Here is a 13,186-nt window from a genome sequence, read left to right on the forward strand (position 1 = left end):
AGTTCGTAAGTCACAACTTCTTTGTGAAGGCTCCAATGATCTCCGTTATTATAACGATGCCGAATTCTAAATTTATGAACCAAACGTCCACTATTAATTTAATGTTGGTAGTGTTCATGACACAACGATAAAACTTTATTGAAGAAAAGTTTCAGTCTCATTTAATTTTTCGATTCAAATTTTTAATTTTAATTTGTTATAATAAAATAATTTACATAAAATGTCATATCTAATTTTTTCTTTTACAGTAAATTTTTTTTTACAAAAAATCACATTTTCAATTTGACTCGAATTGAAGAACTAAACGAGACATTCGTTCATTTTACCGATTCGAGTTTTTAATTCTAATTTTATTAACAAAAATCACATTTTAATTAGAATTGAAAATTTGAATAAGTTAACTCAACGAGCATGTGTTTTATAACTTTTATTAGCCTTCCAAACATGTAGAGCTGCAAGTTCAGACAATTCACGAAAAATTGAGATGGGCTAGTCTAATACGAGTAGGAGAAGGTCGGCCCAACTTGATTCGAAAACTCAACGTACCAAATTGAACCAAAACTTTATAAGGCAATTAAATATGAGAGAATGAGAGAAATAACATAATTTAGGAGGGGAATAAAAAAATAATAGCAGAAGTTCTGTAAAAATGAAATAAATAACAACTTGATAATTTGTTTTAAAGCAACTAGAAAACTCAAAATACCCCCAGAAAAACCTATCAATTTTCCTTTCTTCTCTCTCTCCTCTCCTCATCTTTCCGTCTGTCTCTCTTCTCCCAGCACAACCATTACAGAGAGCTTCACACCCGTTACAGAAACGAAGCTCTCTCTCTTCTCTCTCCTTCTCTCTCTCTCTCTCTCTCTATTATGTTGCATCAATATCACCGTCGGAAGTCCCGTTCGGCGTCGTTACAACAACGGAGATCATCGGAGCCTTCACAAAGAAGTTGTGACTTCACAAATCGTTGCCATCGATGAGCCAGGGAGTCCTCACAAGGTCGGATCCAGTCGCTCCGGCGCGATTTTAGGATCGTTCGTGGCGTCGATGTTTCACCTGTTTCGTCCCATTTTTCGGCGACGAGTAGCCGTGGCGGAGAAGACTACCAGAGCCATAGACAAAGATGACAATGGAGCAAGGACAGCAAGCGAGTAAAGAAATACTGTGAGAGAGAGACACGAGTGAGGACTGAGGAGAGAGAGTATGTGCGTGAGAGAGAAGGGGTAAATGTGTAATTGACTTTTTTTTAATTAGGCAATTGATTAGAAAAATGTTGTTTAGCTCAATTAGTTTCAAATTGCTATTGTTAATATTATTTCACAAAATTGTTATTTGCTACAAATTCTCTAAAACTAAGGAAAATAGTAAAAAATATGCCAATATGAAAAGTTTAAGAAAGTATATATGCCAATTTTTAGTTATAGAAATTAATAGGCTATAATTTGTCAAGTTATGGTTCATAATCAAATAAGTTATGGACAAACTTGTCAAGTTATGGTTCATAACCAGACAAGTTATAGACAATTATGGACAATAACTTGTCAAGTTATAGTTCATAACCAGACAAGTTATAGACGAAAACAGTAATTTGGCATATTTATTAACTTATGTAAACTATTAGTCTATTAATTTTAATTCATCTCAAATCTTGACCTATTTTCTCCTTTCTCCTTAAAAATAATTTGATTAGGTCGGGCCAAATAGACTTTTTAGGACCTAGAACCTTAGTCTAGCTGAAGTCTTCAGCCCAGGATCATGTCTAAACTTATATTAGAACACCATATTATATAATCATATAATAATATTATTTTTATATAATCATATTATATAAGTTAATGCGAATGATAAACTAATACGGTCTATTTTATATTATTAAATATGACTCATTTTTAGCATATTATATTGTATTATTTCTTAGTTGATTAATGATTTATGTTGAGGTTGGGCACGACTGGGGTCTAGATTGGATTGACATAGAATTATGCCGGAGTCTATAATTGTTTAACAATTTAGGGGTACAATGCAAATTTATATTTTTTAAAAATTATATTTTGACCCCTTAATTTTTATAAATTATATTTTGACCTCAAAATTTTTATAAAATTATATTTGGGCCCATATTTTTTAAATTATATTTTGACCCTTAAAAAATTTAAAAATTATATATTAACCCTAAAATTTTTAAAAAATTACATTTTGACCTCAAATTTTTTAAAATTTACAATTTGATCCCTTGTACAAAACTTACAATACAATACACTTTATACAATCCAATACAATTTGAGCTACCAAACGTGGCCTTAGTAAATAATAATTGGCATGTAAGATTACGCCTTCATGAGAGGAAAAAAAAAATGATATTAGAAAGTGCACAGGCAAAAAGCATAAACGGCACAAAAATTTTGGACGTGTTTTGGGTAGTACTTGAGATTTTGTGTCGTAGAAAGATACTTGGTTCTGAACAAATGATTTAAACTCGAAAACACACCATTGAAAACATCGTTTTGTATAGGGTTCAAATTAAGGTGATTTTAGTTTTGATTTTAAAATTAAAATTATGATTTATAATTTTAGGTCCAAATCATAGTACTGAAACCACCAAAATTAAGGGGGTCGGTGGTTTTAGAATCATGAGTGATTCATGGTTTAAAATATCACATTATGGTTTAAATCTTGAATCATAATCATTCAAACTAAACACTCATTCTGTGTGAGTCAAATTAAAACCATTTTTTATTTTTTGTAAACAAACACTGATTTAAACCCATAATCATAATTCTGGGTTTATAACTCTTATACCAAACAGCCACTGAGTAACTACTATGTAAATTGTTGTATCAACCTTACCCGTGGCTGCAAAACTCTAAAGGTCATTACATTTTACCCATCAAACTTTTTAAAATTCCAACTTTGTTTAGCAAAATTTTAAACTAGTTCCACTTGAAGATTTTTATTAAAATTTACGCTAAAAATGATGGAAAAAAAGGAGGAGAATTATTCTCACATAAACTCTTTACTAGTATTTATGCTTAAAATAAACTGAAAAACACCGCATAACCTCACTTTGTTCTGTTTTTTCCGATTTTAATAGAAACCCTAAAATAAGGGACTAAATTGCACTAATTTAGGGATAAAATTTGAACGACTTAAGAATGAGGGATACATGTGACAATATCCTAATTTGTTAGTTTTAAGAAAATTTTAAAAACTATCATTCATTTCATGAGATTAGTTACCATAAAATCCCTTAAACCCTAGCACACTTTCAAAAAAAAAAAAAAAAAGGAAAAAAATTTCACTTCAGGTTTTTTTTTTTTTTTTTCATCTCATTTTTTTTCCCCTTACCGTCCTCTCCTTCACTCTCTTTCCCCCTCTGCTCTCTCTCTCTCTCTCTCTCTCTCTCTCTCTCTCTCTATATATATATATATACATATTTATATATACCTTAACCATTGCCGCTGAGGTAAGTTCTTGCTTGTATTTGCTTTCAACTTCTTATTCATCCTCTCTTTTTTTTTTCTTTTCATGATAATTCTCGGAACTGGGCATGCGAAAAAACACTCAACTAGATTTTACACAAGTTGTAAATGGCCTTTTTTTTGTATACACTAGACTACTACTGAGTAGTTCTGTAAGAAATTCGGTTTGTATACTTTTTGCCCTTTTGTATAGTTATTAGTTTTATGAGAGCAAAGAGGTAAATTTTGTTGCTTTTCTCCCGATATTTCTGCTCTCTTGTATATGAACGACCAAGAATTTTCTATTCAGCTTTGAGATCTTGTGCTTTTAATTTGCTTAACTATGATGGACTTTATCATATTGAAATAAGGTGATATTGATACTTAGTTGTTAGTTTTTTATAATGTGTGGGAAAAAAAATGAATGAAAGTACATGAATTTCTTGTTGATTTTAGGTTGAAGGGCTAGAAACTTATATGGGTTAGTCTGCATTGATCATAGAAACAAAATTCGATTCTGAAATTTCTCTAATTTTTCTAATCTCAGGTATTTTAGATTTTCAAGGCAACTATTAGGTTTTTCGAATTTTCGGGTTTTTCAGTGCCTGGAAATTTTATCCCAAAATTTACCACTTTCCATCTCTGAACCATGTATTGGAAGCACTTAATATCTGGGCAAATAATCAACAAGATATCGAAAATTAATGGCAGATTGCGGTCAAAATCTCCCTACATTTCTGAAAATTCTTTTGCCATGTCTGCGCCAGTCTCTACTTCATCATTCCATTCATCAAACACTTACGGCTCAAAACCCTCCCAAAATCCTCAATGTCAAAAGCTGAATGCTTCATTTAGGAGATACATTCACTCAACTCGGTTGACAAAGCTGAGCTACGTAGAGGATGGATTGAAGCTTGAATCGGATGAATCTGATGAGGATGGCACCATGAATGAGTTCTTATCTCGGTTTGTTTGGATTATGCGGGGAAAACTCTCTGAAGCTTGTGGTGACTGTGATAAACGGACGATTGATGGTATGCTTTTGATCATCGTCGAGAAGGTTGTTTCAGAGTTGGAAAAGGGTGGGGTTGAGCAAATGCTTGGCTCAGCCATGTCCTCTTCATCGCAGGACTTCAGTGAGGATTTGTGGAACACGGTCTGGGAGGTGAGCAATATGGTTTTGGATGACATGAAGAAGGCAACCAAGAAGGAGAAGATGAAGAGGGTTCTGCAGTGTGAAGAGGTCAAGGAGATGGTTAGGTTCGCCAGCGAAATTGGAATCCGTGGGGATATGCTGAGGGAGATGAGGTTCAAGTGGGCTCGTCAGAAAATTGAGAAAAGTGATTTTTATGAAGGTTTGGAGCGTTTCAGAGCAGAAGAAAAGGCCCGAGAAAAAGCCAAGGCAACAACAGATGTTGAAGAGGGTGCTGTGGTTGAGGGAAGACCTAAGACTGTTTCTCTTCCCAAGAGACGAGGGAAGATTCGTTACAAGATTTATGGTCTTGATCTTTCTGGTCCAAAATGGACTGAGGTGGCTGATAAAGTTCACGAGGTAGGAGAGATGATATGGCCTGAAGAGCCAAAACCAATATCTGGGAAATCCAAGCTTGTCACTGAGAAAATTCTTGCTTTGAATGAGGAAGATGACCCAACTCCACTCTTGGCTGAGTGGGCGGAACTTCTTCAACCTAGCAGGACTGATTGGACCGTTTTTCTTGATAGATTGAAAGAGGAAAATCCTGGCTTGTACCTTAAGGTATACCATTGATGATCTTATTGTTCCTTTTTTGTTTATTTATTTATTCTACGAGTGCATATACTTGTTTTGTTGGATGCTGGAGAAGAGGTACATGTTAAGCACGTGTAGTTCCATATGCGTTGCCTCAGTTCTCTACTCTCATTGTTCCTCTCTTAGTTTTTAGTTTACATTTCAATGCATAAATGTGCATTTGCACTTGAACATGTAAAGGCATTAGTTCTAAGAATATTTATCTGCATATGTCAAGACAAAGTTAAAATTTAATCCTTCACTTACTCTATGCTCTGTATCTATTGTCCGGTTGATTAATTGAGATATCCACCTGAGGTTTCGTCCATGCTTTCTTTCTGCTTTTCCTTTTTCCCATGTAAGTTGTGTTTTTCTCATTGGTCAAGACTTTTTTATCCGGTTAGGATAAGGTACTTAACTATTTATATTTAGACGTGCTCTGGTATATTCTCTCATGAAATTGTAATTTGTAGGTGAATGCTTTAAGGCAAGCTGGTCCGTGTTCAAATATTCTCTCTATATAGTTATGACGTTAAAATTACTTGTTTTCTAGGTAGCAGAACTTCTATTGAGCGAGAAGTCTTTCCAAACGAATGTTCGTGATTACTCAAAGTTGATTGATGCACATGCTAAAGAAAACCGCTTAAAAGATGCTGAGAGAATCCTCGAGAAGATGAAAGAAGATGGTGTCATGCCTGACCTTTTAACTTGCACCGTTTTAGTCCACATGTACAGCAAAGCTGGAAATCTTGATCGTGCGAAAGAAACATTTGAAAGCTTGAAGATGCATGGCTTCCGACCAGACTTGAAGGTCTACAATTCGATTATCATGGCATATGTGAATGCTGGACAGCCTAAGCTGGCGGAGTCATTAATGAGAGAGATGGAAGCAAAAGATGTCAAAGCCACGAATGAGATATATATGGCATTGCTCCGATCATTTTCCCAAAGTGGCGATGTTAGTGGAGCCGGACGAATTGCCACCACTATGCAGTTTGCAGGGTTCCAGCCAAATTTCGAGACGTGTAAATTGCTTGTTCAGGCGTGCTCACGAGCTGGCGAGCCTGATCAAGCGAGGAGCAATTTTGACTACATGATGAAAATTGGCCAAAGGCCTGATGACGAGTGCATTGCAAGCATGATTGCAGCTTATGAAAAGAAGAATCTATTGGATAAGGCACTAAATCTTTTGTTGCAGCTTGAGAAGGACGGTTTCTTGCCTGGAGTTGCTACTTACATTGTTCTCTTGGACTGGCTCGGAAAACTACAGCTAATCAACGAGGCTGAGGAACTTCTGGGAAAAATTTCCCAGCAGGGGGAAGCTCCTCCATTCCAAATTCATATAAGCCTTTGTGATATGTATTCTAGGGCTGGAATTGAGAAAAAGGCCCTACAAGCTTTGGGAGTTCTGGAGGCTAAGAAGGACGAATTGAGCTCAGAAGACTTTGAAAGGATTATAAATGCTCTTAAAGCTGGTGGTTTTTCGAAGCATGCCCAGAGGATGCATGAGCTAATGGAGGCCCGAGGCTTCACTGCTTCAGAGAAAATCAAGGTGAACCAGAGGATGCATGAGCTAATGGAGGCCCGAGGCTTCACTGCTTCAGAGAAAATCTCTCGTACTTTCGGCCGCATGAGACCCGCAACGAGGTAATATGTTGACCATCTTAAAGTTGATGATCTTTGTCTTCAGGAGATCAACAATGATTTTGTTCGTTTTAGTGATGCCGGTTAGAAAGGCAAGGCCGAAGCTTTTACTAAATAAGGGCTTAGCTTAGAACCGTACTTGAGAGTTTGCGAACCCATACTGGTCAATCCAGCAGCATGTTATGGATAAAGGAGTTTAGCTCTTTTCAACATAATCATCTCAATGTTTTTTTTTTTTTTTGGGGTGAGTTTCATTATGGTTGTCATGGCTATCATGCATCCCCTCTGTTGGTTGTGCTAAATAGTCTGGTTATTTCAATTAAATAATTAGGGTAGACAGTTTCTGGCAATTTACTAGAGCATAAGGGAATTAATTGCTCGAATCATTTTGCGTTCACACGGTCAATTCGTTACGTTTCTTTTATCTCTTGCTTGATAAATGGATTTGGGTTTTTCTTTAATTTATTCATCTTGAATTAACACAATTTTTGTGGGAAAAACAAGGGGTCAAACTTATACACTGCCGCTTGCTGCCATTTTATTTTTACGTTGGGTTCAAAATGAAGTTATAAGCTTCAAGTGATAAGAGAATTTAAAAGGTGATAATAGTTGGTAATGGTAGATGTGAGAGGTACAGAGCTAAGGATTTTTCGTCAACAGAAATTTACTTGCTATTAAGGAGATGTTCGATTTCACTGGGATTTTGCCGATCATGATGCTGCATTGAATTTAGGCTCTGTGAATTTACGACTTATCCTTACTGTTAGACTGAATCTGTATGGACACTGCTATTCTACCTTGCATCCCAACAAGCGTTTCAAACATACATTTTGGATGAAAATTGGTCCAAGAGTGAGCAGAAACCATGGGTGCGTTTGGTATCGTTTTCAATTTGTTTTTGAAAATGTTTCTGCACGTCTTGACTGTCTCTAAACTACGGGCTCATTTAGTTCACTGATTCGAATTTTTAATTCGAATTTAGATGTGATTTTATGTGAGAACTTTTTATTGTAGCAAAAAAATTAAATATGACTGTTTTTGATAACTTTTTACTGTAACAAAACTCGAATTCTAAACTCGAATCAGTGAAATGAACATTTAGTAAATGCTTTGAAATCAAAAATGAAAACAACCGGTGAAAATGGTCTTTGTCAAAAAAAAAAGAAAATGATTCAACAAATTTTCACGTTCTTGTTTTTTATTCTGTAAAACTATAAATTAATACACATTTTCAAAAACATACCCAAAATAAAATGTCACTTTTTCCTGATCTAAAATAATATTTATAAAAAATAACTAAACACAATTTCAAAAGCAATCCCAACACCATTTCCAAAAAATCTCATTTTGTTTTGATTTCATGCTCAAAATAAAATTATTTTGAAAATATTATCAAACAGCCCTTATTTTATTGTGTCATTATGGTCCATAATGTCAACAGAGATTCACCATCATGAACCAAACGGGCCATTATAAAGGTGAAAATATTCTGACTATATAGACTAAAAAGTAAAAGGGATTCTATTAAAGATGGCTTTAGAGTTTAGATACATCCTGATTCCTCAAATTTTGTTATCAAGAATCAAGCCTATCTGCCTTGTCAAAGGCAAAGGTATGTTTGATATTTACATTCTAACTCATTAACGTCTCCAAAGCACAAATAACCTCAACTCAAGTTGCCAACATCAAGGAAACATTCCCTCAAGAAACTCATCGAAGTGATCATCATCATCTTCTTTAGGCTTAGAGGTGGAAGCTGAAGTTTTCTTTCCTGCACAGAACAATTTGAAAGTGTATAAGCAAAACTACAAATAGAAAATGGCTTCTGTATTTAGAATAATGTTTGTTGTCTAACTTTTTAAACATCTGCTAATAAAAGGATGGAATGGGAACTCGTTTATTAGATCAGTTGGTATCAAAAAATTGAGATGAGAGTTGGGAACCATAGCGTTATCTATAGTTATATAGAGAAGGATGGATGAGGTTAGAAGAGTTCTGTACTTCAAATGGATGAGGTTAGAAGAGTTCTGTACTTCAACCAAAAATCCAATGGTCCAAGATTAATTAACACTCTTTGTACTTTGAATTCAATGATCAAGATATCTCCACATGGATTATGTATTCTCTCACACCTCAATGCTTTAATTGTTATATAACCTATTTCTCACATGCTTTTTTTCCTTTATCATAAAGCTTTTGTTTTCATATATTGCTAATACACATGCATGTTTTAATGCACTAATATATGAGTAATATATTATGTTATGAGTAATATATACTTCATGGAATATATTATGAGTAATATATACTTCATGGATTATTATATAAAGCGTTTGTTTTCCCACATGGATTATGTATTCTCTTTTTTGCTTTTTTGCTTTTGTTTTCATTTACTATTTGACATGTTATGGTAATGCATTAATAATGAGTAATATACTATGTTAATATATTGAAAGTATGCTTGTTAAATTTTTTTATTGATTGATAATAATTTGGTAATACCAATTAGACTTAATTAGTATTCAATTAGCAGAGTTATTATTTTAGTCTCTATTGATGTTCTTTTTTTAACCATTTTTGTTTAGATTTTTGAATTTTAATACTATTATTTGGCTTGTTATACTAATGCGCTAATAATGAATAATATATTATGTTCATATATTGACAGTACGTTTGTTAAATATTTCTATTGATTGTTAATAATTTGTTAATACTAATTGGACTTTAATTAGTATTCAATTAGTAGAGTTATTACCTTGTTTTATCGATACTAAATATTAAGTTAAAGAAACAGGGCGTGCCTTAGGCACGTCCCTCATGCTAGTTCTTTATAGAAATATTGATACTTAAATCAGTAGTGACTCCAAACCTTCTCTTCTCTTTTCTTTGCTATCCTCACTATCTGTATCTTCATCACTCCTTGACCGATTCCTGGAGAGAGAGAGAGAGAGAGAGACGTAAAGAATTGGAAGGGGGGGGGGGGGGGGGGGGGGGGGGGGGGGGGGGGGTTGCGCCGGAGTTAAGATAAGGTTTACCTCTTTCTTCTTCTATGCTCTTCCCGTTCCCTTTTCTCAGATTGCTCCTTCTCTTTCCGTTTTTTGTAATTAAGCTTCTCAGCACACCTATTGGGTAGGTAGTTATTAACCCAAAAACAGAAAGCAATAGCGACCAAAAAAAAAAAAAAAAGGAAGTCTTGTTTCAAAATGTAGTACTGAAAAACATGTTAAACAAATTATCGATCTGTTTACATAACAAAACAAGAAATTATTTGCATGTAAAACGGAAATGAAGACCTTAGACTGAAGATGTCTCGAGAGAGTTATGGGGAAAAGGTAAGAAACGGTGAAATCTATAAAGAGCCACCAACCTCTCACAAGCTACCAATTTCACTAGAGCTTGTTTGTTTTCTCCAGCTTCAAAATAAGAGAAGTTTACCTATAATAGAACAGCAAATAAAAAATGGAAAATGGGATGTAAGGATTCTATAAATATGCAAGAAAATTTGTAAAACGTAACAATATTAACAAATGATATATCTTCCACTATTAGCTCAGTCAACAGAAAAGCTAATGAAGAGATCAATTGAGATGATTCGTACAAACTACAAACACGTGCCTCATAGCTTGCTAAGCCTTCTTTTTCATCGCAATGCTTGTTCCCGCATATGAACTGCCCTGACAGTAAGGGTAACAAATAATAGAACAGTCTCAAATACAAGAGAGAAGAAATAGTTTAAATAAACAGAATCTAAATGAGACATATTTCTTTGTTGAAAAATGCCAAATATTAGGATTTATGCAATCTTTACCTTTACCAGATACGACTTCCTTCTCTGTCCTCCACCTCAAACCAATCTAATAGAACAAAAATAAAATATCGGAATATCAGAAGAAACTTCTTTTCGTTCATTGTTATGTAGCTTGAAAATACTAACCATGGATGAAATAAGAAATCATTCATGAGTTTACCCCTATACATTGAATCCTACATAATGCAAAGACTTGAAAGAAAAAAAATAACAACTGAATGCACCACATCGTAATGTGACCGGTCTCAACTACTTAAATTCTGCATGTAATAGGTAGCCACATACCTTGCCACTCTTGTAATACGACATGTCAGCTATGCAGTATCTTAAATTAGTTTTTAAGGCAACAATTGAACTGCACTGATTTAGATTCAATAAAATGTAAACTGAGTAGTGATATATACAAGTCACCTCTCAAGAGATAGTAACTCACTAACAGAAAATTTGAAAGCGACAAATCAAAAACAAGAGAAGAAAAGATTAGGTGCCCGGTTTACATTTTACACTAAGAGCATAAGAACTTAAAAACACACTTCTAGATCTATCATGAAACTGTTTTATAAACACAATACGGATACTCTTTAAAAAGCTTATCATAGTATCGCTTGACGAGCCTTTGCTCCCAAGATGTATCCATATCATCTTCCTCAGATCGTATGAACCTTGATGAATCAACAGAATAGAAAAGTCAATCATAATTCCAATGAGAAGATAATACATTGAGGTTTTTCCCGAAATTATGAAATCCGGAATAAAAGGTAAAATAGAAATGCAAAGCAAACTGCATTTTCCGAGTTGATGAAAATAAACAAATAAAAAAGCGTAACAACTATAAGAGTACTTTCCACCCACGCATAAATGGTTAAAGTGTTAATACCGATATCCTTCTCTCAAGGTATCTTGATCCGTTTTGACAGGCCACCTAATGCTCGACGACTTTTCTTTTCCATAGAACCCAACTGCAACAACAAACAAGAATCTTCAATACAGTTTATAGAACTTAAAAACAAAATCGCAGTTTCTTGTCAACTAGAATGAAATTGTTATATTCGAACAATGGAGAAACACTCAACTCTTCTCCAGGTGGCCTAACAAAATGGATAAAAAATCACAAGCCAAAAAGGCATCTGGGCATATACTAATAATTGATTTTTCATGCATGCCAAATTTGTGATCCTCCATCTGCTCTGGTGCTAATAGCTTTTGTTTCTTTTTACAATAATTTGGTACCTAAAGACGTGTGTGTACCTGTGGCATACAAATACAAGAGCTCCGAAGTCTCTCTATGAGACATGCAAGTGATAATATTGACTCTCACACTATCAAAATGTGCCTTAGAAAGTGTGCCCACATAGAGAAATTAGCTTAAAAAACGAAAAATCTATATCTTTGTGCAAATTATATTCCCGTTTCATGTATGCCCCGTATCTGCTCCACCATCTGCTCTATTGTTAATGGCGTTGCTAAAAAAAATCAGAAGTCGGTGCATATAGAAATGATTGTAAAAGGTATGTATAGATAAATTCTGGATTTTTATTACTTTGACAAAGTTATTTATTGTTATATATCATGTACGGACGACTGTAGCCTCCTTCATACTTTGTGAAGAAGATTGTTCGTCGCCCATTGGCTTTAGGACACACCAGGAGCTACCAAATACAAATCTCAGAATTTGAACGCTCCTTTGTGTCCATTTCTTTCAAATTCCCAATCTTACAACCATAATTAAACGCCAAAACAACTTTTCGAATCTGAGTAGTAGGTTTAAATACAAATTTAACTAATCTCTAATACAAATTCGGAAACGATTATTACCGTAGTCTTTAATGAACTTCTTGTGGCGATCGTACGCGTTAAGCCCGCGAATGTGAGCTTGGTATTGCCTGAATCCCACAATTAATCAGAAAAAAAAAATGCGAACTTGATTGTTGATGAAGAAAATGGCAGAGAGAAACGGAAAATTATTAGTGTTAAGGAAAGGAATGTACTGTTTCTTCTCTTCCCGATCGAAAATTGCAGACTTGAGAGACGCAAAGGATGCCATTGTCAGAGGCTTTGGTGAGCTCGAGAAAAGCCCTAAATTTTGCCAACGAGCTCTGAGCTCCGATTGCCGAGGAATATGAAAGGAGCGAAACGACAATGCAGATTGTGATGGGCCTCTTTGGGCCTTACTTCGTTCTTCAATTGGGCTAATGGCGTATATTGGCCCAACAAAAGATAAAGATTCTTTTTACTAAGTGGACGTTTGGTACGCAGTAATCTTAAGGATGGGAATGAAAATCTATAATATTATCATGTTTGGTATAAGAATTATAATTTTTAGATTCCTAAGAAAGTGATTACCATGAGATTCACTTTTTCTCATTTTAAGGTAAGTTGAATACCACCTAACATAGTGTTATTCAAATTCTCAGGAATCTCAAACTCATAGGAATCTTACCCACACACCCAGTGCAGCTTACCACACCGAGAACGATGAGCATGAGAGAGCTTCCGAGGAGTGCCACC

At 34.7% G+C, this 13,186-nt stretch overlaps 2 protein-coding genes across 3 annotated transcripts; one reads left to right on the forward strand and one right to left on the reverse strand.

Annotated features, from left to right (window-relative positions):
* Positions 1-3,382: 3,382 nt before the first annotated feature.
* Positions 3,383-7,295, forward strand: LOC21395722 (pentatricopeptide repeat-containing protein At3g16010). 2 transcript variants are annotated; one of them, XM_010089928.2, is made up of 3 exons: positions 3,383-3,463; positions 4,006-5,214; positions 5,780-7,295. In XM_010089928.2, exons 2-3 carry the CDS (start codon positions 4,108-4,110, stop codon positions 6,875-6,877), a joined length of 2,205 nt encoding a protein of 734 aa, XP_010088230.1. In that variant the 5' UTR covers positions 3,383-3,463; positions 4,006-4,107; the 3' UTR covers positions 6,878-7,295. The 2 variants fall into 2 exon arrangements, with proteins under 2 accessions (XP_010088230.1, XP_024025819.1); XM_024170051.1 differs by lacking the exon at positions 3,383-3,463 and adding an exon at positions 3,634-3,697.
* Positions 7,296-8,375: 1,080 nt separating this feature from the next.
* Positions 8,376-12,758, reverse strand: LOC21395723 (protein FRA10AC1). The gene is made up of 11 exons (XM_024170081.1): positions 12,667-12,758; positions 12,494-12,561; positions 11,556-11,637; positions 11,257-11,340; positions 10,964-11,003; positions 10,679-10,724; positions 10,486-10,544; positions 10,238-10,305; positions 9,906-9,992; positions 9,740-9,801; positions 8,376-8,641 (listed from the first exon to the last, which is right to left on the reverse strand). The coding sequence occupies exons 1-11, from the start codon at positions 12,720-12,722 to the stop codon at positions 8,556-8,558; spliced, it is 738 nt and encodes a 245-aa protein (XP_024025849.1). The 5' UTR covers positions 12,723-12,758; the 3' UTR covers positions 8,376-8,555.
* Positions 12,759-13,186: the final 428 nt, after the last annotated feature.

Source organism: Morus notabilis, unplaced genomic scaffold (genome assembly GCF_000414095.1).
Source record: "Morus notabilis unplaced genomic scaffold, ASM41409v2 Scaffold657, whole genome shotgun sequence".
Lineage (NCBI taxonomy): Eukaryota > Viridiplantae > Streptophyta > Magnoliopsida > Rosales > Moraceae > Morus > Morus notabilis.